Source organism: Ictalurus punctatus, chromosome 8 (assembly GCF_001660625.3).
Source record: "Ictalurus punctatus breed USDA103 chromosome 8, Coco_2.0, whole genome shotgun sequence".
NCBI classification, from domain to species: Eukaryota; Metazoa; Chordata; class Actinopteri; order Siluriformes; family Ictaluridae; genus Ictalurus; species Ictalurus punctatus.
In genome coordinates, this window is record NC_030423.2 from 11,385,275 (window position 1) to 11,411,188 (window position 25,914).

At 43.1% G+C, this 25,914-nt stretch overlaps 1 protein-coding gene across 1 annotated transcript in view; it reads right to left on the minus strand.

Annotated features, from left to right (window-relative positions):
- gpc4 (glypican 4) overlaps positions 1–15,423 on the minus strand; it is a 47,197-nt gene extending 31,774 nt beyond the window's left edge. The window contains exon 1 of the mRNA XM_017474767.3: positions 14,616–15,423. Within this exon, the coding sequence (XP_017330256.2) occupies positions 14,616–14,772 (157 nt within the window). The 5' untranslated portion in view covers positions 14,773–15,423. The remainder of the gene's footprint in view (positions 1–14,615) is intronic.
- Between the last annotated feature and the right edge of the window lie 10,491 nt (positions 15,424–25,914).

Here is a 25,914-nt window from a genome sequence, read left to right on the forward strand (position 1 = left end):
CGAGCGCATGGCTACGAGACAACACAAAGCAGACTTGTGTGACGAAATGGATGGTGGTGTAAGAAATCTTGATTAATAGCCCCCTTACGTGTAAGCTGTTATGGACTGTGTGTGTACAGCAATGCACAAAAGGGGTCTTTTCTGCTTCCGGTGTGCCTCTGATTACGAAACCAGGCAGAGCGTCTGGCCAATTAAAACTCCCCACTGGTGCACATTCCAAAAGCTTGTCATCCATGAAGATTCTACAACATGGATCTGGCCTCTCGTTCTCCGTCTGGCTCCGTCTCCCTCCCCAGTGTGCCGTCTCCGGCTTTGTCTCGGTACACAAAAGCTCCCTGCCTACACCACTTCCCAGGTCAGCTCATTGTGAAATGGTAAACTTGTTCCAGAATCGTCATAGAAACTCTATGAATTCACTTCATACAGCTGACAAACGAGCATTTAGCTGGAGACAGAACAGGGGCTGTCTGGTACGCATTAGGGATTCGGGATACGCAGGAACGCTGGAACGTAATGCCGCGTTCCGACGAGGGAAGAACAAATCAGCTCACAAGCAAACCAGCAGCGAGTTGTGCGTGATCAATGGAAGTCAACCGACGGTACAGCACACTGAGGCGGTCTACCCGAGCAGAGTCTTGCGGCCTAGTGAAGCTGCCGAGGACGAGAGAACAGGGCAGCATTCAGGTGGAAGCAATTCCACTCTCTCAAACCATACAACCAACAAGATGCGAGAAAGAATAAGAGGCTAATTACACTGCTCCGGCAGGTCAGCGGAGACATTGCCAGCTTGGGATGCTTCGAGACGACTAAGACAGTTAAAGGGGACTGAGACACGAACCCGGATAAAAATGTTGACATAAAAAGAGGGCTGATGATACCGGTTGCGATCCGTGGTGTCGAGAATGACTTCGCAATCGTCACTGAGAGCAAACGCACACAGCGGTTTGCATACACACAAACGTGTGCGTGCGTGCGCGCGCATGTGTGAGCATGCGCGGACACAAAAGCACACTCGCGAGGATCTGAAGTGGGTAAATTTGGTGGAACTCTTGGGGGAAGAGTAAGGGAACGTGAGAAATTGTGGGGCCATATGAGCATTAACAATGCTTGTGTCACCTAAAAGTCGATGGACAGCGCCTTGGCTTAATGTTGGATTCAAATTTGACGTTACAGGGATCAACGAGCACGATCATGCAAATCAGTACAACCTGCAAAAACAGACTTACTCCAACTTTGGTCCAAACTGGTATGGACAATCTTTGCTCTGTCGATTAAAAAAGCAGCACGTTGCTCTGAACCCGTACAAAGTCTGCATGTGTATTTTCTCCCTTAATTAACTGCAAAACACACATTGAAATTCTACAAGTGAAACCTGCATTTAATTGTGCTTAATTTCATTGCACTTTTAAAGGGAAATAGCATTGGAAATCGCCTGACCAATAAGAGAAGAGGAGGGGGATCTTAAAAGATTTGCAGGAAAAAGCAGTGATTGTCCAGACATCACGTCACAGCAGCACATTGTTACAACAGAGGAAAAGCCTGCGCAAAAAGCCTGGCTCATCCCTTGTCCCAAAAGACCGTGTCTCCGTACCCTGTTCTTTGGTGCTTAAATAAAAGACGACAAGCTAGAACTTTCAGCTTGAAAACAACTTTTCTTTCCTCCCTGAAAAGTGATTTAGTGTGGCAGGAACACCACAACTCACTGTTCCAACATGGGAGAAAATAAATATTTTATACATATTATACATCCGGAGAAATCCTACTTCTATTTACAATGTACTCATGCAGAAATACTCCCTCTACATATATACTAAAACCATTTTATTTCTTTAACATTTTTGTGCAGGTCGATTTATCTAAACAAAAATGAACCCATTAACCCTCAGAACATTTCAGGGCTTCAGAAGTATTTAAACACCATGTTCTACATCTTCCCTTCATCAGGAGAGCAAAAACCGGCAGGGGACTTCGATGACCGTTATAAACACTGACAAAGCGCAGGTAAGTGGGGATGAAATCTGCCAGATGTCGAACCTGAAGGACAAGCAATAGAACTGTGGGTGCATTTACGAGTAATGGAGTGAGAGAGGGGCCCACTGGCAAGATGAGGTCAAGCCCATGATCGTGTTTCCAAGTCCTCAATGCGACAACACAGCCACAATGATTCTGATATAGCTGTTGGGCTCAGGAAACTGGATAGCAGTGACGGTGGTAGCAAGAGCAGTACTATTAGCCGATTGCAATAAAGGGAAACTTACACCAAGGTAGTATGCTTTAGTCATGGACATCCCTTAGCCCATCCCCAATGAGATACAGACAGCTATGTCAATAAATCACTGAGGACTAGGAGTAGAAGTCGCATGCGCAAAAGCTTTCAGATCAAACAGTCAGGCCATCCTCAGATTCCTTCAAAGACCACACTCTGTCTAAAACCTTTCCCCAATCCAGTCCTCAGAGGATCCAGGCTGTAGGCTTGAGCTGATTGACGATGGTATCAGAAATCGATTCCATCTATTCCTTGCGATGGCGAGGAAATTGGATGATGCCAGAAAATGTGTCTGCAGCTTTAAAATGCACCTATTTTTCTTTTTCAGATATTACCTTTCATGTAGTGTTTTAAAGAGCTGTTTGTGAATGTAAAAAGTCTGAAAAGTTAAGAGTTATTGACTCCCAAAAGAAGGAACCGGTTCTGAACAGCTGGAGCGGCTTATCAGTAATTCCAGACTTACTTCCTGTACAAACCTACGTAGGTTTGTAACAAAAAAACGCAGCCTCTGGTCTTCAACGGCTGCTCGAACGACGTGTATTTTGACCCACCCTCAAACACTACAGTTGAGGTTGCGTCCTAAAGGGGTCGGGTCGTGTCTAGAAGACGCTGATTTCTGCGCTGCAAAAGCAAAACCACTTTGCATGGACTCCCAAAGGACGAGGATGTAAAGCGTCAGTGGTTAGAATTCATTTTAAAACGATACGGTTCAACTCCGACCTTCGTTGTGTTCCCGTCATTTCACTGACGGCCGCTTCTCAAATCTAGCTGAAGTCAACGCGGGATCAGCGAAACGATTATTCGTTAAAGATGGAGCCGTAGCCACTTTATTTACACCATCTTGCACCTCTGGATCACAACCTGTAAGTATGATTCATTATTTATGTATATATTTTCTTCCGTGTTCCAAATGCGTAGTTGTGTGTTGTACACGTGTACAGCCAGTGCACAACTTTTAGCCTGTTAGCAGTTAGCCTCTGCTAACTGGTTAACTCATGTTATTGCCAAACTACATATAAACCTACCATTGAGAAACGTCCTGTTCTCATCGTGCTTGCGATGTTGGTTCAGGCTTGAAATCGATCAAGTAAAACCGACGACATTAGTAGTGAACTGAAATTTAGATATGGTAATGGACGTTTCCTTTCTGACACGTGCTGTAAGCGGTGTCGATCACAACAGACCAGGACAGCTTACCAATCAGAGCAGAGTAGGCTCTCTGAAAGGAGGAGTTTAGAGTGAACGCATCCTTGAGCGAGTCATTTGTGACCCTGAGGAAACAGAGGTGCTGCAATGTAAATTATGAGAAAATTGAAGTGTTTTTTCCTCTTGGATGCATGTAAACCTAATGTATGAGACCTCAAACAAATTAGGCACTTTAATATACAGATGAGGATGGGTTCCCTTCTGAGTCGGGTTCCTCTCAAGGTTTCTTCCTCTTAAAACATCTTAGGGAGTTTTTCCTTGCCACCGTCGCCACTCAGTGGCTTGCTCAGTTGGGATAAATTCACACCTTTAATATATGTATACCATGTTGATATTTCTGTAAAGCTGCTTTGAGACAATGTCTATTGTAAAAAGCGCTATACAAATAAAATTGAATTGAATTGAATTGAATTGAATATAGCGTAATAAGTGCACTTTAAGGGCTTTAGACAAAGCAAACAGCAAAACCTCTCTTCACGCTGCCTGATAATTCCAGCTTAGCACACATTTTGAGAAGGACAGGTGAAAAACTGCCTGAATCTCTCATGTGGTAAGCACAATACCAGCAATGCCACACACAACACATGTCCAAAGAGGACTGTAGTAAACAAGTGTCAATAAATATACCTAAAAAAAAAAAAAATTAAAAAAACTTTGACAATCCTTTCATGCATTTAGACATGGCACCAATATGATATGGCCATCTTAAGTGAAGTCCTTCAATTAAAAAAAAAATACATCAGATCATTATTGGAATCCATATCATAAAATCATAAAAAGTATCACCATTCATTCATCTTCAGTAACCACTATCCTGATCAGTGTCGCAGTGAACCCAAGCTAAACGGGCTCAAGGCAGGAGAATTCACCCTTGACGGGACACCAACACATGTAGTGACAGTTATGTAATGATGTTCAGGGGGAGGAAACCCCCCCCCCCATCCCATTAAAGACGTTTGAAAGAGATGGCCTGTTTAAAATACGTTTGGTAAATTCAGCCATCGTATGGTCAGTTTTTGGAAAAGCCATCTAAAAAGTAAATGGGGTCTGTGAGAACCAGAGGGCATTTTAATCCCCCATCCTTTTACCACAGCACACATCAGATCAACACCGTGCTTTTTTTTATCCTCCTCAAAAGACTTTATGGCATGTTCAGAAGGTCTGTAAAAGTGGGATTAAGGAAGCACATAGGTGGTGGGGAAGTGAATGTGAATTACCATTGCAAGCAGAGATCTGGTCTTAGGCTCATCAAGGCCAATACCCGATGAAGCTTATGGGAATAATTAGCAAGCATTCAGAGGTTCTGGAATGTTAGCCAAGCTGGGGATACTGCCCAAAACCCACGGCAAAATCCCTGGCCCATGTCCTTCCTCTGTCTCCACAGCCACAAAACGTTGCTCTGGGACCATAAAAACACCACAGTTATTGGCAGCATCCGTACTATTATTCCCATTAACATCAATACTAGTGGACGGCAACTGTCTCGGGGCTTAATTTGCAATGCTGCTCATGAAACAAGGGAGTTTCATATGGAGCTGTGCCTGGTAAGGGAAGGGTAGCATGGAACACATCACAGTAGAGACTGGGAGCTGGTGGACTGATGCTAGTGCTCTCGATTACACCCACAGATGAAACACGACAACACAATGTCTTCTTTCAAAAGACTGCGCATTTTCTCCGTTGAGCGGTTCGTCTCTGCAACAGATCCGAAGAGCGTGATTAAACATGACCTCGTAACAACGACGTCTGTCAAGGCAAATGCACAAAACAACGGGTTTTGGTATTAAATTCAACTGAAAGAGAAGAGAGAGCAGAAAGAAAAACAAAACAAAAAAGACACAATGAAGGATAAAAAGAGAAGGGACCAGACCTTGGATGAGGCCTTGGAGCAAGCCAGAACAGATAAAAAAAAAAAAAAAAAAAAAAATGGCCCAACAGAATGAGCACAAAGAAAAGAAAAGCTTCTAGATGTTAAGGCTAGATAAAAAGGAATGCCTGCATCAACACTTCCTACAAAGCACGCTCTTTAAGACAAGGCAGGATGCATGAGCCAAGTGAATGGGCCCCTGGGAACTCCACATGCAAATTGGATGTGTTAACAAGGAGCTTCGGTGGCGGCCTCTATCTGCCTTGTGGTGAGGAAAAGGCACAAATGTGCAGGCGGATTTTTTACAAAGCGTCAATCAGGAGTGGCTCTGCGCTGCACTGCACAGCCTGGTTCACTCAGAAGAACAGCGAGTTAAACAATGTCACCAGAGGCACAAGCTTCAAAGCTGTGAGTAGAGGGCTATGAAAAGGTCAGTACGCATATGCCTCATCCATACACACAGAGCATGTGTATGTATATGGTTAAAAGCAAACATCAGCGCCTGGGCAAGGCCCCAGAGACGTCCAGCTTATTCGCCGAAAGTGCAACACTGAAGCTTGCTTGAAATCACACACAGTGCCAACTCCTTTTTGGTAAGTCCTGAGGTTTGTTCTCATCCTCAGACTAGGCTCCTCTTCAATCAGTCAAAATCCCCTTGCAATTTTCACTCGGTGGTGCAGCCCCGTCAATCCTCTGCAGGCGCAAGCTTTGTTGCTGCTTGGTGATCTGGGCTCCCAGTGTGTGGGTCTTGGTGGTCTCATGCAGAATGTAATTTGGAACGGGGTTTGGGTGGGGGGGCGGGGCATTTGTTTGATTGTTCCTGCATGCAGAATTCACCCCCTGCTGGGCCGTCACTCACTGGAGGCTCTGCAGGGGGAGTGCCGGGTAACAATGTATAGAAACTAGCAGAAAATGAATGTTACCGTTACACTCTGGTAACAAACTCCAGTGGTTTTCAGAGAAACGGAGCAAAACGAGACAAGACTCAGGACTTGGGTTACATTCAGAGACCACAAGTACAGACAAAATGCTCATGCAAGCTTTGGCTACAAGCAAGTTGACCAGCTGGATTAGTAGCCGATTTATAGCTTCCTGTATTCAACCACTTGGTAATATTGTGTCTCGAATCCACCGCACGTTCCGCACATCGTGACGTAACTGATTATCAGGGCCATGTGCTTCCGAGTAGAAACTATCCTAAGGCACTAGAGCGTTCATGCCTTAATCTCGACACGTGCAATCTCCAAAGCGAACCGACTTTCAAAATTGCAAAGCTGACCGTTCCAAGACTCTTACATCCTCAAACACCCACTCACGCGTTACGTAATGTGTCTGTCAACGTGTTTCATATCTTCTTTCTGATAGCCAAATAGTCAGCCAGCCCCAGGGCCTGGCCATGACACAGGAACAGGCTGCAGCAAGGTCATTTTAGCCTCGCCCATGGCCCGAAGCTTTAATTACCCTTACTGATATCTCCATCCAGCTCAATAACGGTACCTCAGAAATGCTGCCAATGCCCTAAAGTAAAGATTTATATATATTTTGATTGAAATGAATTTCTCCACCTGCAGACTGATGACAAGTTAGTCTAAACCCATATTTGTACTGAAATGGGCAAAGCATTCTAAGCATGTTTTTCCTCAAACAATTCCCAAAGTACCTTTTTAATTACACTCACTGTCTTTATTAGGAATACCAATTATGCAAACAGCCAATCATGTGGCACCTGATCTCAGTTGCTCTGACCGTTTTGAGTATTTCAGAAAATGAATACTCCTTCACACACAGAATTGTGTGGAAAACAACAACAACGTCCAGTGAGTGGCGATTTTGTGGGTGGAAACACCCTACTGATAGAGAGCTCCGAGGAGAATTACCAAACTGGTTCAAGCTGACAGGAAGGCCAAGATAACTCTTCACAACTGGTGAACAGAAGAGCATCTGAGGCCCTGTTTACGCTAGTCAGTTTTCATTTTAAAACGGCGTTTAAGACATAACTATTTGTAACAGTACACTGGTTCACTGCAGTGAATACATAAACGATACATGATGGTAAAAACAGATGCATAGGTCACATAAGCAGTCATACACTCATTATGAAAAAAACAATAAGGGATATTGTTTCTTTTTTTAAAATGTAGGCTGCTCTTAATGTGGGCTGCTCAAAACAGCTTATGGGTCAAGAAACCTTGTCACCATGTGTCTCGCTCGTTTCCCCTTGGTTTCACTGTCTGCGGTCCGCTTTCTTTTGGTCCAACCCAAAACCGGCGGTCCATGTAGGGCTTACGCCGCTTGAAATGAGATTTGTTGCCGATTTCTCTAATCATAGCTCGCCTCTTGCGCATGTAAGCAGCTGCAGTTTAATAAAATACAGAATTTAACTGGACAATTGCTGCCTAAGAATGACAACAAATCCAGCAAAGCTTGCGGTTCAGTCTCCATGTTGTTGCGTAAACGATTAAGGTAGTTTGATGGTCATATTGTACGGGAGTGATGAATCAGGGAAGGATGCGCAGTCATCCGGAAGTCCCAATCAGGGGGCGAATGTGGGCGGAGCCACGCCTTCGTTTTCAAAAGTCTTCGTTTTGGTCTGTTTACACTGAAACGCGAGCTCAGAGTTTCCAAAAGTCGCGGTTTTCGAGGGTCGAAAACGCGCGAGTAGTGTAGACGACAGCCGTAACGAAAGTTATGCGTTTTTGGAAAAACGGAAAAAGCACTAGTGTAAACGGGGCCTGAGGAATGCACAACATGTTGAACCTTGAGCTGGACGGACTACAACGTCGGAACACCACCTCAGGTTCCATGCCAAGAAGAGACATCTGAGGCTTCACTAGGCTTGGTCTCACTGAAACAGCACAGTTGGAGATTACAAAAACATTGCCTGGTCTTTTTCCAGTATTTGTCTGTCCGGTTTCAGTGAACCTCAGATTCCTGTTCTTGGCTGACGGGAGCGGAACCCGATGTGGTCTTCTGCTGTTGTCCATCCATTTCAAGATTCGACACGTTGTGTGTTCTTCAGCTGCTGTTATTTTCGCCATGGTTGTAAAGAGTGCAGTTTACCCTCAATATTCATACCAGTCTGGCACCATCAACCTTGTCATGGTCAAAATCACTGAAATCACCCCCTTCCCCTCCCCTCCTCCCCCCCTTTATGATGTTTGTTTTGAATATTAACTGGGTGAACATTATCCAAGTGGCCGGTGAACGTACTTTCCTCTTAATTACTATGTAAAACCAATATTATCTAAAATAAGGGACATTCATTCCCTTCACCCTTAGCTTCTCAGATGATTTTAATTCATGCTGATTTCTAATGGCAGGCCCACCCACACTGATACGCTCCTGGCTACAGTGATGCACTTCAGCTATTATTCTCTGCTCATCAGAAAACAGCTAGGTGCCAATTCAAAACGATCATGGCAGCAGAAGCAGTTTTTTCACACATACACACATTTAAGCAACACTTCTGGTTTAAGACAAATGCTTTTGAGGTCAGAGTGTTAAGCAGAAAAGAGTGCACGATACTCTTTTTGCTATCCGTTCTTAGGCTTGTAATCTCGCTGACAACAGGGAGGAACAATTTCTGTCGAGCCAGGATCAATTCCCTCCATCGATACTGTTGATATTCTAGTGGCCCGTTTCTTGACAAAAGACTTCATCCTTAGTCACTGACAAAGAGAAATATAATTCCTGATGCGTTTGCTCTTACCCGACACTACAAAGAGCACGAGGCTGTGTTCACACGAGCCCTGCTGTTTAACTGCCACTGCACATTCGACCAAGAGAAAACAGCCAGGTTTACTCGAATGCACTCCGCAATAGAAAATACGGCCTTTGAGCAATTAAGCATCATGACTGGCGAGTACAGCCAAAAGTATCTTGATCGGTTTAGACCAGTCAATTTCTCCATTTGGATCGTATTTCAATAAGTGAAACTCCTGTGTGCGCTACTGCGTGATGTCACCATGACTATAGCCAGGCTAAATGTTGAAAAATATTATTGTTACTAATAATAATAATAAATCAAATCTAAATAACTAGTCCACAGCATTTGATATGAGACAGAACTCAGACGTAACGATTTTTTTTTTATGTCAGTACTTGTTTTAGGCAGGGCTTTATCAGTACAAAAAATATATATATAAATAAATAAATAACACACGTGAACAAAGCAAAAGGTTGCACTGCTGCAGAGATAACTACACGCTCGTCCAATAGACAGAACTGTGGGATTGATTCAAATCTAAATGACACTGATCGGGACATATTAGTTGACCTGGTCAAGTCTTATTACATTACTTTGTGTAACGCAAAACAGGAGCTTTTTAGATCACGGGCATGGCTGGACCCTCCCTTCGACTCATGTCTTATCTCTGCAGTGATATGGCACACAGTTGATTATTTACCAGACTGCAGCTGAGAGACATATAGTGAACATAAGATATGACCTCCAGTTTAAAACGTGGAAATATTTCACGCGTCAAGCATACCCCTATGAGAACATGTACAAGATGTATACTATAATAGGAAGTCGAAGAACTGCGGTCGCCGGTTCTGCAGTTCTAATGCGCTAAAGTAATTAGAACGGGAACGATCCTCCGAGAGCAAAGAAGTACGAGCCTTTGATCTTCACCACTGTCCATACCTGAGGCATGACATAAGACCCAGCTGCCAATATGAAGCAAAACAGACTGCTCTAGCACAGGAAAGAGTGTTCTGCTGCCTCCCAATAAGAAACTGTTGACACAAAGAGATACCAATCTGGTCAGTGCTAACCACTCTCCTTTTGAAGAGGCACTGCGCAGCAGCAGGAACTCAACACACACGTTTTTACAACATCTAGGCCAATCATCAACCATCACAAACACTGGGGCTTTTCTTTAAAAGGCCAAGACCCTCTCTGCTTTGGTTAGGAATGGGAGGGTGTGAAAGCTTCAGACCTTAGTGGGGAACTGTGTACTTCAGGGCTTAAGTAACTATGAGGTCCTCCACGATAATATAATCCTTGGTATCTCTCGTACAGAAAGGATCTGAGGAGACCAACTGGTTGGCGAATAAACATCTTGAATCCCAGACGGTAAAGAGAAGTTCAAAAAGTGTACTCCATTAGACTGTGGAAAGATAATTCCACTGCTTTTTCATACCAGGCAGATCAGATCCGTGCTTCTGTTCAACCTGCGCAAACATACTTATTTAAAGTTAACACTACTTCCAATGGTGCACAACCCTTTTAAACAGCAACAAAAAAAAAAAAAAGAGAAAAAGAGATCAATTAGAGCAATATAAAGAGTCAAATATGTCCGTGTTGGTCTAGGTATGCTTTTGTGCAAAATCTTTGTCAAAAGGAGTAAAGAAAGGAATAAAATTGCACATTTATTACAGGACAGGACACGCTCGATCGTATTCTTGGCCTGGTTCACGTACAAACCACCACAAGCGCTACGTCTTAATTGAAAGGACAGCGATTCAGCCGGCAAATACTATAATTTTTCCACCACGAGTTGAAAACAAAAAGATGCTTGTGGCTGATGGATCACTAGTCATATTAGAAGCTTTGTCTAAAAACTGTGCTCGTGGTTACGTTCTATCTGGGTGGAGATGAAATAGCAGAACTTTGTAACACAAAGTTCTCAATGTGTCCGTTATGGTAATATGTCATTTACAATACCAATGGGTCACAACATCTGAATGAAGTATACCGTTTGGATGAAAAATTTTATTTGGCCAGCTTGGCTGGAACATACCATCTGGAGGGGGGAGTTAAAAAAAAAATTTTTTTTTAAATGCAGAGGGCAAAAATAATAATACCCTTGCTGATTAATCACAGAAAAGCAGACAAGTTGGCTTGGAAAGGATATAATTTTGGACATCGGTGCTGTGTTGGATATACTTGGCCTAACTGTGGATAGAATGTGGATTCAGGACCATGGAAATATGGAGAATAGATGTTTTGACTACCAGGTGAAAAGGGCCGGCGCTGAAAGCCAAAACCAGAAGGGGGACACTGACCGTTCAATTACGTTCTCCTGTGGACCATTTTCACCCTAGCAACAGGAGACATTGTTAGCCAAAAAGCAGAGCTTTTTGTGTTCTCTTTCTGCTTTCTAAGAAGCCTCCACCCTTCAGCGACAGTAGACCTTGTTACTCTCGCCGGATCAATTATCTCAGGCCCTATTACTGACAAAGAAAAGAGTCCGATGCGTATCAGGGTCTATTGTGAGACGCACATGCGCATGGCACCCAGACTGTTCAACAAGCCATTAGGACGCGGTCTTGTTAACAGTCATGACAAAACCCCGAGTTGCGCTACAATAAGAGATTATCGATGCAGGCGAGTTTGGGTACAATCGGACGAATTTTACATTACAATGATACACCGGGGAAAACAATGGGCTTTGGGCCTGGTGGAAAGTACAAGGCAAATTACAAGCAAATGGAGTCTGTGATTTGAGACAGCTGTTCTATTTCGCACATATAACCCAACTACTAAGACTTACATCACTCCACCTACTAACTTCCCATAATCACAGTCTCAGCTGAAACGCCAGTATCATAAAATCAATACATCAATAAGCTAAAGTTGATGCAAAAAAATAAATAAATAAATGAAGCAATGCTGTTTTATGAATTATGTCCAAATGATGTGAAAGGATGAATTACATTACTTGGGTTTATGTCTACAGGGTATTTTATAGTCAGTAATAATAACAATGATGCAGTCTTTCCAAGAGAAAACACAAAGTACATTAAAAAAAAAGTTACCATGATGATGGTTTTGAACAGGAGCAGAATTTTTTTGTCCAATACAGTTACATTACACAGTCTGTACAAGATTTCGCAAAGTTTTGTAATGACCGTTGCGGCCAAAGACGCTTGATTTCGCGGCAGGTTTTTTCAAAGTTTGTGATGCATCTTGCGGAGTGGAAATCTTGTGCGCTCGAACTGGCGAAATTTACTTGCGGGAAATTGTTTTGCGTGGTCTTTCGACGTGAAGTTTGCTGGGAAACGAGACCTCTTAGCTGTGCTCGTGTTCGACGCACGTGAATCGAAGAGGGTTTTGACTGAACGTGCGTTGTGATGAATACTGCGGAGTTCGTTTTGATTTCGCATTCGCGACATCCTCGAGGGACTGATTACACTACGTCATCGGGTGAAACGAATCCAGCCACAAAGGGCTTCGGTGACTGTGAAAAGCATTTCATTCATTACAAGTCACACATTAGTCCCAACCACTTGGGGACAAATCAAAAGTTCTCTGCAAATGGGCTCATTTTACAACATAAAACCTTGAAATATAACTAGAACTGCAATAAATAAATAAATAAATAAATAAATAAATCAGACATGTGGCGGCAAGATTATTCCACATCTGGATTTTTTTTCCTGTGGTGGAATTTATAGTCCAAGCATGGATTTAAAACTTGGAGACAATAACAACATTTACTTATGTAACGAAAAAGCGTTAAACCCGGCAGTATTAATGGTATTTGTAAGATGGGCTTTGAAAACCATAGATTTAAATGTTAGGGGACAGAAAGCAGCCTTTCCTGATCCACAGGGTGTCCCAAAACAAGAAGAAGCAGCCCCCTTTATCTATCACATATACATTACAGCACAGTGAAATTCTTTTCTTCACATATCCCAGCTTGTTAGGAAGCTGGGGTCAGAGCACAGGGTCAGCCGTGATACAGCGTCCCGGGAACTGACAGAGTTATGGGCCTTGCCCAAGGGCACAACAGTGGCAGCCTGGTGGTGCTGTGGCTTGAACCCTGACCTTGCGATCGGTAACCCAGAGCCTTAACCATTGAGCCACAACTGCCCTCTGTGTTTATAAAAAAAAAAAAAAAAAGGCCACATACACAATGAAACGTACCACTTTCTAGCAATATCTTCCAAAACTTAATACTTGGTTTACGTTATGCATTTTGATTTTCAGACACATTTAAGAACGCATTTGACAGAAGAAGAACGTGTTGAAATCCTTCGCACGGCTAGATCGTGAAGCAAGGTTGCGATGGACTTTAACAGGCCCATCTCTCTCACTCACACACACACACACACACGACATTGTTACCAAACTTACTAACAAATTCAAGCAGACTGGAAGTGTTGCGGACCGACCGAGACATGAACGGCGTGGTGCTGGCGTACATAGTCCCCCATGTCTGGAGACTTACAGGACATCCCGTAGTCGTTTTTTTTTCCTTCTATGACACGGCCCTTAACGTGTAATAAATGAGATAAACGTAAGCCACATGCCAAAAATGTAAATGTACATGGCAACCAATATACTGAAAAACTTGTTAGCCCAGGGGTGTGATTCTCACTTCAGGTGAAAGAGGTCCCAGACAAACAAATCCCTGTGTTGTGTGTGTGTGTGTGTGTGTGTGTGTGTGTGTGTGTGTGTGTATTGGGGGGACTGGGTTCAGCAGGTTTTTAAAATGAAGTCCAGATCACAGGACCGCCTGAGAGCCAGTGCCCGACTCCTCGGCCAGACTCCTAAGCTTGGGAAAACACCCTTGAAATGCATTCTCCTCATTTTAATAGCACTTTAGATGATAAATAGTACAAATAAACACATGTAAATGTAAAAGCCACGGATTTCCTTTAACTCCAGGGAAACATGTGGTATATAAACAGAGTGGATCCTGGAGTCAGCTTTGCTCATCCTGATCACGAAGAAGAGCTCACAGTCTCTCTCTCTCTCTCTCTCTCTCTCTCTCTCTCTCACCAGCAACCTACAACCAGATAAAAATCACTACATTTACATAACCATTATAGTCTACTACGATAAGATTTAGGTTTCGACTTGGGGAATGTAGGTACTTTTGCTTCCAAGTGCCATACAGACACAATGTTCACGTCGTGAAGAATATTAACAACAAAAAAAACAAGCTAGGAAAACCTCTAGCCCTCCACATAGCCTACATGCTGCTCTCATTCGTTTCCTCAGACAAAAAAAAAAAGAGAAACAAACCCGTTTCCCGACATAAAATCACAGCCAGACGTCGAGTCTATAGGTTTAAACGAATTACAGCATAATGCTCAGGCTATAAAATGAACTCAGAACTATGCGTGTTATTATAAAGCTATTTGTGCTTAGCTTCTGGCAGAGCAAACTTTTCCGTGTAGGAGCTTTGGGCTATATATTATATCCCCCTCGTTCATTGTAGTCGAGGTAGAGAGTAATAAACGTGTTCAGAGTCAAGTCACAAAACCTAGTTGTGTTTGAGAGGCCGCGAAGTTGAATGAGAAAGGCTGAGAGAGGAGTCTTACCGTACACTCCTTTGTTGGGGACGTCGTTACTGTTGAAGCCCTTCGAGCTGTACGCCGTCCGGACTTCATTGCAGTTCTTGGACTTCTGTTCACTCGGGCTGGCTGAGGCACAAATCACTGCGGATACACACACCGCGAGCGCAACAATCGCCTTCATCGTCGCGTCGAAGCTTTCTGCACACACAAGCGGTGACAAAACACGACTTTCGCTTCGGTTAAAATGTATCTCTGAGCCCGTCTTCGGATTTCCACATGGAGATGCGGCGTCTCGTGGAGTTCACTTTAAAAGCAAATTTAAAAAAAAAAAAAAAAGTTGCTCACGGAGACGGTGGGAGTTTTCACCGTCCGTTTCTGGTTTAAAAAGTTGATGAAGACCTTTTTTAAAAAACAAACAAACAAACAAACAAAGACTACAGGGGAGGGAAAAAATACTGTTTTAAAAGACGGGTTTGTATCGGCAGTCTCGCGAGGTCAAACTTCTGCGTGAAAAAAGCCAGTCGCGAGAGAGAGTGAGCGCGAGCCCGGCGCCAATACGAACATACGGTGAAAAAAACCCCACGCACAACTCGTATCAAAACAGCTTCGAAAGATGTTTTCGCTGGAAGGTATCCAACTCGGAGTTTGATTCCGTCTTGAGGAGAATAACTGGGAATGGAATGAAAGTTTCTGTGAGAAGTTTTTGGTTTTGTTTCTTAACCTCCCAGCGCTGTGTAGCCCTCAAGACGGGACGCTTTAAGGTTGGAGTCACTCGCCGTGTGCTCGAGCGCTGCCTGCCTGCATGCGCGCGCGCGTGGTACGACGTCTTCGGCGCGTCGACTCGCGCGCTCACGTGAACGCCTTTTCAGACAAAGCGGCGTGCACGCGCAACACGCGTTCACCTGGGGCTATCTGACTCAGGTATCTGAACAATGTGTGTGGGACAAAGACAAGTACTTTATTATTATTATTATTTTTTTATTATTATTATTAAATAAATAAATAAAAGTTATATCTAGAGCGAATTCTTCTGTAATCACTGACTAAACTCACCATGTTTCCTTGTTTTTATGATTTGAAAACATTTATTGCCCATAGGGATAATTTTCATAGAAAAAAAAAATGTCATCATTATTCATATATTTAGTAATATCACCTTGATTTATTTACATTCCACACGCAAAATGAATCGCCTTAACTTATTTAAATATATAATCTTTTAGGTTATACAGGTAGCATGACACATCCTGCTCAATAATGTCTGGTGATTAATAATTAGCCTAATCTCACACTAATATATATGAGGAATATAATCTGTAATTGAAGTAAATTTATTCTAAGAAAAAAAAGTAAACAAACAAAAGAATCCTTCTCAAAAATGCAACCTGCCTATGATCATAAAACAGCACTGAGTCTTCTATAATGTTTGATGAGACCACACAGCAAAGTCCCCAGTGCTGAATTAACACCTAGAGTGTTGATTGAACTCTTTCAGTGTTCATTTGTGTCCATTTGGACATATATAAGCACTGAAGATGTTAATTCAACACTGGGGATTTTGCTGTGTGGAGAATACAGAGCAACAAATCTGAAATCAGTCCTCCATTCAAGATCTCCCCAAATCTTCCAGGGTCCTTGGTTCTCTTGTATAGAATTTCCTCCTCAGTTCACGTGGCGTGTTTCCAATGGGACTTAAATCAGGGGACTGAGATGACCATGTCAAAAGCTTGACACAGTGATCATTAAGTCATTTTTGCCTGAATTTGGGTATATGTTTTTGACCTTTCTCCTGCTGGAATATCCAACCATGAACCATTTGTAGCTTCCATTTTCCATGCTGCATATCCTACACAGGGTCGAGGGAGAGCCTGGAGCCTATCTAAGGGAACGCAGGGCACAACATGTGGGACACTCTGGACAGGGTGCCAACCCATTGCAGGGCACAATTACACACACATTCACACACTACGGACAATTTGGCAATGCCAATACACATACCATGCGTGTCTTTGGACAGGGGGAGGAAACCGGAGTATCCGGGGAGAACATGCAAACTCTGTGCACACAGGGCGGAGACGGGAATCAATCCCTCCAGAGGTGCAATGCAACAGAGCTAAGCCACATGTCCCTGCACAGGTAGCCAGATTTCCATTCCATATTTCCTGGTACTTCACGTAGTCTATGATGCCAGTAAGGCCTTTAAAGGAAAAAACTAAAAAAAAAAAAAAAAAAAAAAAAGGCCCCACAACATCAAATCACAGAGCCTCCACCATACATACCCACTTATCCAAAAGCTCTATTTTTGTCTCGTCTGAGCTAAATGGTTTCAGTCAAAGTTTCAGTAGTGTCTTTGTGGTTACACAAAAGAAAAGGTGTAGCTTCTATACAGTTTGTTGGCATAGAGGTGTCTAATTGTAGATTTGGAGACTTTTGGTGACCTCAATATGCTGCCGTCATCTCGCCAGCTGTGATGCTTGGAGAAATATTTAGCTCTGTAGCCATCCTCCTCGACGTGTGTGTCCTCTTCCAGGCAGGATTATTACAGCTCTGGTTGTTTAAAACTTCTTAATTATTGCTTTAACACTGGATTCATGTGGGTATCTATTTTGTGTAGTCACTGCATGATTTATGACTTTTGTGTATTGTCCATTTATGTCCACATGTTTACAAATGACTAAAGGCCTCTGTCTCGCACGCATATGTGGCATTATCCTTATCAATAAACCATGACTTCATGACAAAGGGAAGCGCATACTACATGTAGTGCAACGCCCCCAAAAAGGGTTATTTAGCCTATGTTAAATAATTGAATTGAATCAATATTGATTTTGGGATATGTATTAGGCAGCCATTTTTTAACATATCCCATATTACCAATTCAGGGAGTTAGATCATGTAGAACAGTACGATTCAGTTAGTGTGACATATGCGAAGCATTTTTTTGCTATGGAAAAAGAAAGGGGAAAATGAAAAAGCAGTGAAAGGAAAACAGACAGTGAAAATTTTCTTCAAGGTACACAAATGGTGGAGTGAGGTGAATCAGAAGGGAAATGTCAAAGCTTTCTAGACACACACAAGGTAGCATTACTGCCAGACCAAAACAGTTGCTGTTGACAAGGGAAACATGACTCATCAGCACTGTCGTCATTATTCATGGTTTTTATCTCCTGATTTTTTTACAAATATTTCTACAATTTTTCACCACTCTATTAGTTAAATAATAATAATAAAAAATTATATTATATAACAGTACACTGGTACATTTCTTTATGAAGAACCATAGACACAACACAGTACATGTCCATTAATACATTACCCAATACTATAGAGAGGCACAGCCCTGAGCCACAAACACTGATATGTCTGCATGTCATGAAATGTGTCACAGTCATATGAACACTCATATGAGTAGCACTGTTTTGTTACAGGCCATGCAGTCCAAGTCATGTTTGTATATTGTGACAGCAGAAAGTGTCTCGCTCTCACTCTTCTGAACTGATGGTGCTCATTCAGCACTTTATAGATATGAATCAACTCGTGGATCAAACTACACAAGGTTAAGAAGAGCATGTTAGATAAGAACAAGGATGTTAAAAAATATTAAATGTTAAACACAAATGGCTATCGGTGATGATATGTTTCCTCCAGCCCGTGGTAAAAATGTAACATCGAAGACGTGACAGATCGTAAATTGTGAGGAGATTCCCGTGATGTTGTCTCTGTCATACATTTGGTAGTATGTGGTTGCTGTGAGATTCCTGAGGTTAGGCCTGCTCAGTAAGTGAGAATGAGGGACAAATGGAGAATGGTCATTTTTAATTTAACTTTAACTTAGTTTACAGAACAGGAGGATATAGACTTTAGGATTAACATCTACTGTAAATCACCGGTTTGTGTTTTATGTCTCAATATTTTACAGTGCCCTCCACTAATATTGGTACCCTTGGTCAATATGAACAAAGAAGGCTGTGAAAAATTGTCTTTATTGTTTAACCTTTTGCTCTTTTGTTTTAAAAAAAGAAATCACGAAAATACTCTGCTCTCATGGATATCAAACAATTGCAAACACAACACAGGTTTATCAAAACAAACGCCTTTGTTAAATATATGTGTGGCACAATTATTGGCATCCCTATGAATTCATATGAGAAAAATATATTTGAATTAGATTCCCATTGATATTTTTTATTTTTTTAGGTGACTAGGAAAAGGAAATTGTTCACCCTTGACTTCCTGTTTCACAGGGGAATAAATATGAGGTAACACATAGGCCAAATTCCCTTAGTCATTCATAACAATGGGTGAGACCAAGGAATATAGCTGTGATGTGTGGCAAAAGGTTGTTGAGCTTCAAAAAATGGGAAGTGGCTATAAGAATATAGCAAAAGCATTGAAAATGCCCATTTCCACCATCAGGGCAATAATTAAGAAGTTCCGGTCAACTGGAAATGTTATGAATAAAGAATTGGACGTGTGTCTATATTGTCTCAACGCACTGTGAAGAGGATGGTTTGAATGGCCAAAAAATCTCCAAGGATCACAGCTGGAGAACTGAAGAAGTTAGTTGTGTCTTGGGGTCAGAAAGTCCCCAAAACTACAAACCGAAGTCACCTAAATCACCACAAGTTGTTTGGAAGGGTTTCAAGAAAAAAGCCCCTACTCTGATCCAAAAACAAACTCAAGCATCTTCAGTTTGCCAGAGAATGGTGGAACTTCAAATGGGATCGGGTTCTATGGTCAGATGAAACCAGAGGTGGTTTTGGGGTGAACTGATGAAGAGAGTCCACCAGCGTGGATCTCGAAATTTGAAGGATCTGGAGAGATTCTGTATGGAGGAATGGTCTCAGATCCCTTGCCATGTTTTCTTGAACCTCATCAACCATTATAGGAGAAGACTCAGAGCTGTTATCTTGGCAAAGGGAAGTAGCATAAAGTATTGACTTAAAGGGTGCCAATAATTGTGCCACACCTATATTTAACAATCTCCGCCGACGCCGGTCCCAAGCCCGGGTGAAAAAGGAGGAGGGTTGGGCATCAGGCTAGCACCCTGATCCCGTAAAATCTATCTTGCTACGGAAACAACAAGCAAAAACCAGCGGTCTAAACAATACCGGCGCGATGACCCTGTTTCTCCCTTGATGACGGTGCTGGAGCAAAGCCGAAAGGTCGTCCATCGCCCGATGCAAAATGGGATACTCGACGCCAATACGATCACACGAATTGGAACCTGGAACGTGCGAACGTTGTACCAGTGTGGGAGACTGGAGCAGCTTCTGCACGAATTCGACAATTACCGGCTTGACATTCTTGGTGTCAGCGAAATGAGGTGGACGGGTAATGGAAAAATGATAAGCGACGGGAAGATCGTCCTGTATTCGGGAGCCAAAGAACATCACGTGCACGGTGTCGGGATGGTCCTGAGCAAAACCGCGGCACAGGCACTCGTTGGATGGAAACCGATCAGTGATCGCATAATTACCACCCGATTTCAGTCTCGCCATGCTAAAATTACTGTTATTCAAGTCTACGCACCGACAAATGAGGCAGATGATGAAGAGAAGGACGCCTTCTACGACCAACTGCAAGACACAATCACAGTTATCCCCAACCATGACATAAAGATCCTCCTTGGCGACATGAATGCGCAACTCAGTAGCGACCGGCAGGGCTGGGAAAACGTGATCGGACCTCATGGATCGGCAGCAGTAACGAGCGATAATGGAGAGCGTCTCCTATCCCTATGCAATCTTAACAACCTTTGCATCGGGAATACATATTTCATTCACAAACGGATTCACAAAAAGACGTGGCGGTCACCAGATGGGGCCACTCACAATGAAATCGACTATGTATGCATCCATCGACGGTGGCGCTCGGCTTTACGTGACGTACGGGTTTTTCGCGGCGCCGACGTCGGATCTGATCACCACTTGCTTGTGACTTCAATCCGACTAAAATTGAAAAGAGTGGCCGGACGCAACACCGTTCGGTCATTTGCCTCGAGAAATTGAAGGACCGCGTGAACGCCGAGCACTTCCACATTGAACTCGCTAATCGATTCCAGATTCTTGACAACTCGGCCAGCATCGAAGAACAATGGGCACAGATCAAGGATGCTGCCATAGAGACGGCAGAGAGAACGATTGGTCGACGGCGTGGAACGCAGCGAGAACGGTGGATTCAGGACCGGACATGGTCGTTGCTTGATGAAAGACGGGTCAAGAAACGTCAGCGCGATCAAGCAAAGACCGAAGAGGAGCGAAATGAAGCATCGCAGGCGTACCGAGAACTCGACCGCAGGGTCAAGAGGAGTTGCCGAGCAGACAAGAAGGACTGGCTGGACCGGAAGGGCACTGAAGCACAACTGGCTGCGGACCAGGGTGACAGCAGGACTCTTTTTCGTGTGGTCAGAGATCTCACTCGGGCCCGAAGCGGTTCCACTGGGCCGATAAGGGATACAACCGGCAGGATGCTAGTTAGCAAAGAAGAGCAGGACGCGCGTTGGGTGGAACATTTCAAAGACACCCTAAACCAGCCGGCTCCCGTAGCCACGCACGACTTTACAGTCTTTCCTCCTCCCTGTGAGCTGGAAGTGGACATGAGCGACATCATGGATGCTGAGGTCGCTGCAGCGATTCGTCATCTGAAAAACAACAAAGCACCTGGTCTTGACCAAATCTCAGCAGAAATGCTGAAAGCGGGTGGTGATGAAGTTGTACGGGTGCTCACTACGCTGCTCAATGACTGCTGGCACATGGAACGTGTCCCAAATGACTGGAGACAGGGTGTCATCGTCAAATTACCTAAGAAAGGTAATCTCGCAGACTGTAACAATTGGAGAGGCATCACCCTTCTGTCTGTTCCAGGCAAGGTATTTTGTCTCGTCCTCCTCAAACGGATACTGCGAGCAGTCGATCAGGCTCTACGGGACGAACAGGCCGGGTTTAGAAGCGGTCGGTCGTGCACTGAACAAATCTTTGCTCTTCGAAACATCATTGAACAAAGCTCCGAATATCAGAAACCGCTCTTGGTCAACTTTATAGACTTTAAGAAGGCGTTTGACAGCGTCCACCGGAAATCGCTTTGGAACATCGCACGGCTATATGGCATTCCACAGCGGTTTATCGCCATTTTCCAGAACTTATATCAGGATTCTAGCTGTTGCATCCGGACGGACACAGGTCATACTGCCTTTTTCACCATCGAGACTGGAGTCAGACAGGGCTGCATTCTTTCACCATTCTTTTTCCTCATGATGATGGACTTCGTCATGTGACGAGCACTAACACAGCCAGCGTCTGGAATTCCGTGGACAGGCCAGGGACGCCTGACCGACCTGGAATTCGCCGACGATATTGTGCTATTGGCGCAGAATGGGAAAGTCTTACAGGAGATGACCACTAGCCTGGAGCACGAAGCAGCCAAAGTTGGGTTACGGATCAGCACTGACAAGACCAACGTCATGGCCGTCGGCCGGATGACGCCGGTGCGGATCACGGTGAGCAACCAGCTGATCGAAGAAGTCAAACAGTTCACCTACCTTGGCAGCATTGTGGCTGCGGATGGTGGGACTAACGTGGATGTCAATCGCAGAATCGGCAGAGCATTTGCAGTCTTCCAACAGCTACAACCGATTTGGGCTAGGCGAACTATCCACACCAACAGCAAACTTCGCCTGTTTAATAGCATCATCATCCCAACCGCCATCTATGCATCTGAAACTTGGAAGAGCTCGAGGGCAGTCATCCACAAGCTGAATGTGTTTCAACAACGATGCCTGAGAAGAATACTCGGTGTATCATACCGTGATCGTATTTCAAATGAAGAAATTCTAAGAAGAACAAACTCCCGCAGCCTGGCAGAAATGGTCGTAGAGCGAAGAATGCGCTTTGCAGGATACATTCTACGGATGTCTGACCACCGCCACGCAAAGATCGCGCTGCGCTGGACGCCGCCACGGGGGAAGAGAAGAGTAGGGCGGCCGCGGAATACTTGGCGACGAACATTCATGGAAGATCTACGAGCGCTCGATGTCAAGTGGGAAGATGTGGAAATCGACGCTTCCGACCGAGCCCGCTGGCGAATGCTTGTTGCCCGATGCGCCCCGCTGCGCGGACGGAACTAACTACTAACTATATTTAACAAAGTTTATATATATATATATATATATATATATATATATATATATATATATATATATATATATATATATAAACACTTGTGTTTGCAATTGTTTGATATCCATGAGAGCAGAGTATTTGTCTATAAACAATAGACAAAGACAAATTTTCACAGCCTTCTTTGCTCATAATTACCAAGGGTGTCAATATTAAAGGATGGCACAGTGTTCCTGTGCAGAAAGTAAATCCTATAGTAAATCCTTGGATATAATAAAATCACTATAACTTTAAATTGTTTTTGACTGTCAGAAACACACTGTTTTCCAGCATAACCAACACCAATTATTTTTCTCATAGGACCCCAAAATAATTTTTCAATGTCTATTTGATTTGATCTATTTAAAGACATTCTCATGTGCACAACCACTACAATAAAGTAATGATTTGGAATACTATTTGGCTGACTCATCTAAAGTAGGCAGCTCAAAAAATGTATGTTATTTCCTATGCTGATGTTTTGACAAGCCATTTGGTTCACCATGTGACCAAGAGAGAGGCGATAATTTATGACTGATGGCAAAAGTTAGAAATGCAATTTATAGCCTCTTTAAATTAGACCCATGATTTATCACTTAATGTCACACTAGTAATCTTGTATTTATGCACTCTTGGCCTAAAGTATATTTTCCCACACCAAACTTCATCAAGAGCATACTTGGGGGCCTCAACATGTCTGGATTTGTGAAAGCATGTGTATGTATCGCTGCGGCTGTGTGCGCGCGTCTTCATGGTTTGGGGGAGGCTTTCAGCAACATTGCATTCCGACTATTGTGTCCCGCATTCCTCGGCCGGCCCCATTCATTCTGTGTGACCGTGGCTTGGAAAGCGGACGGCCAATGGAAAGCCACTGAGGAGTTCTGGGGATCTGTTGACTATGGATGTGAAAGTGGGCTGGTGTTACTTTCAATGGACAACAAAAGGTGAGCACTATTTGCCTCAGAACTCTCACTAATGGACAAATTTGTGGCCCTGGAATTCCACAGAACATGAATGGGATTGAGTGTAAAAAGAGAATTATGCTCGTTTCAGAAATGGCTCTTAGTGCAACATCGGTTTCATTAACATCTCAATTGGAAATAGCTAGAGTGAAACATTTTACTACAGCTTGATATTACACGGCTGACTACTTTACAATTCCCCTATATGTAACTTTATACATGGGCTATACATGATGAGTTTTGGTGGCAGAATCATTATCTCACAGTGATCTAACAATGAGCTGATAATATCTGTAAAAATTTGCCTAATTGATGTTCTTAGTAACAGATAAATCAGTTTACACTCGGTTCCCCAGTGCCCCATTCACCCCCACATAATATGGACCAGTTGACCCTAAAATTGGGTCATCCTTGTATTGCCACTTTATTACCCTAAGAAAACATTCATCCTACGCATCTCAATGGGTCTGTTTGCCCATTCTCCCATTCCCATTAACATTCAGAGTGTAGGCAGGAGCTGGGGTCAGCTCAGCTGCTGCCTCCCTCTCTCAAGCCCCCATTGGCCCAGGCCTGATAACCAGACTTTCGTTACCATTCTAAAGGTTCTTCACAAGTTCTAAGAGAAAGGCACAGCTAGAGACAGGCAAGCTTTATCTGGCTTTGAGGGAGAAAGGAGCAAGTGTGAGAATGCAAAAGACACTGCCTCAGGGTGTGTGGCCCCACGGTCAGTTAGGTGGCCAGATTAGGCGGGTAATGGGAAATAAATTAGAGCCTGCTAAATACACTGGTGGGGGGCATTAGAAGGTAAACACTCAAGCAAAATGGGGTTTGTTTGCTGCTATTGGTGTGAAACTCTATAGCTGTGTCTGACACTTTTTTCTTTCTTTTTTTTTTAACAGATCAAAGAAGTCGAATGAATAAGAAGATTGCTTTTTGTTTATATAGTTGGCCTTGTGTGGCTCCTCATACCTTAATTAGTCTGCATTTCTGACACACACTTGTGAAACTGGATATCAAAAAGGCGTCTTTGAGTTGAAGAGCAAGAACACACAAACTTCAGAAATATCCCTTATGTCTCGTCAAACAAACAGGGAACCCGCTCCAAAACCACAAAGAATATTCACAGCACAATGTGAACATGTTTATTGACTTTAATAAATACAAAGTGTGAAATCAGAATGCAGTCGCAAAGCCAGAAAACATCATCTTAATCTGGTTTGGCTGTGAGACACCCTGTTACCACAAAAAAAAAAAAAGCATCAATATTGGCTTCCACAAATCACAAATACTGGTCAAACAAGGCGAAGTGCTGCACATACAGGAAGTACTCGTCACTGAATGCTGAACTGGGTAACTGGTGTGAAAGAAAGTCTTCGCGAGTGCTCCACAGCTCAGAGCTGCCAAATGGCCTCAGATATTCCCCCACTACTCAAATCAGCTGTAATATAAACAGCAATGAGGGAATTTGGTGTTTAATTACGGGGCTTCTTAACACAATTCACTACAGGCCAACATGTAATAACTCATTTAATACCCACTGGATTTTCGATGTGATTTCATTCGTGAGTTCTCAGTCGTTTACTTGAACTTACGTGCCTATTACTTTCAGATGAGAATGGAATGAGACACTATCTTTCAGAGCCTCCAAACCTGCTATACTTCTGGGCAAAACAAACCTGCGGATTGGATACTGGATCACGTCATCAAACAGCTCAAAATATGAAACCTTTTCCATAATTTACAAAGAACATACTGCACATGAGAACATTTATTACTCTACACGTTAAAAATGACTGTACATTTACAGCATTTCTTTCACAGCAAAATATTATTTTGGAAATATTTTACAGGGTTGTACAGATAAACGATTGGGCAATTAGAGCAGTGCGCTTATATACAGTAAAATACCGGAACACACAAGGCATAGTGGAATATTTAATGTTTTAGCAAAGATTCTCATTGTGTCGACATCTGTAAATGAGCAGATCTTATTCTGCGGCCTTTATTTTAGAAATTTTTAAGTGAGCTCATACCCTCTTCGATATAAGTTTATATGCTAGTAAAAATGTCAGGTTAGCAAAGCACAAACTTTCTTCTTTTAGCGTGAATTAATTCAATGGTAGAGGTGGTTGAATCAGTGCAAACTAGTCGAGTGAAGTGGTAGCTCAGTGATTAAGCTTTAGGGCTATAGATCAGAAAGTCGTA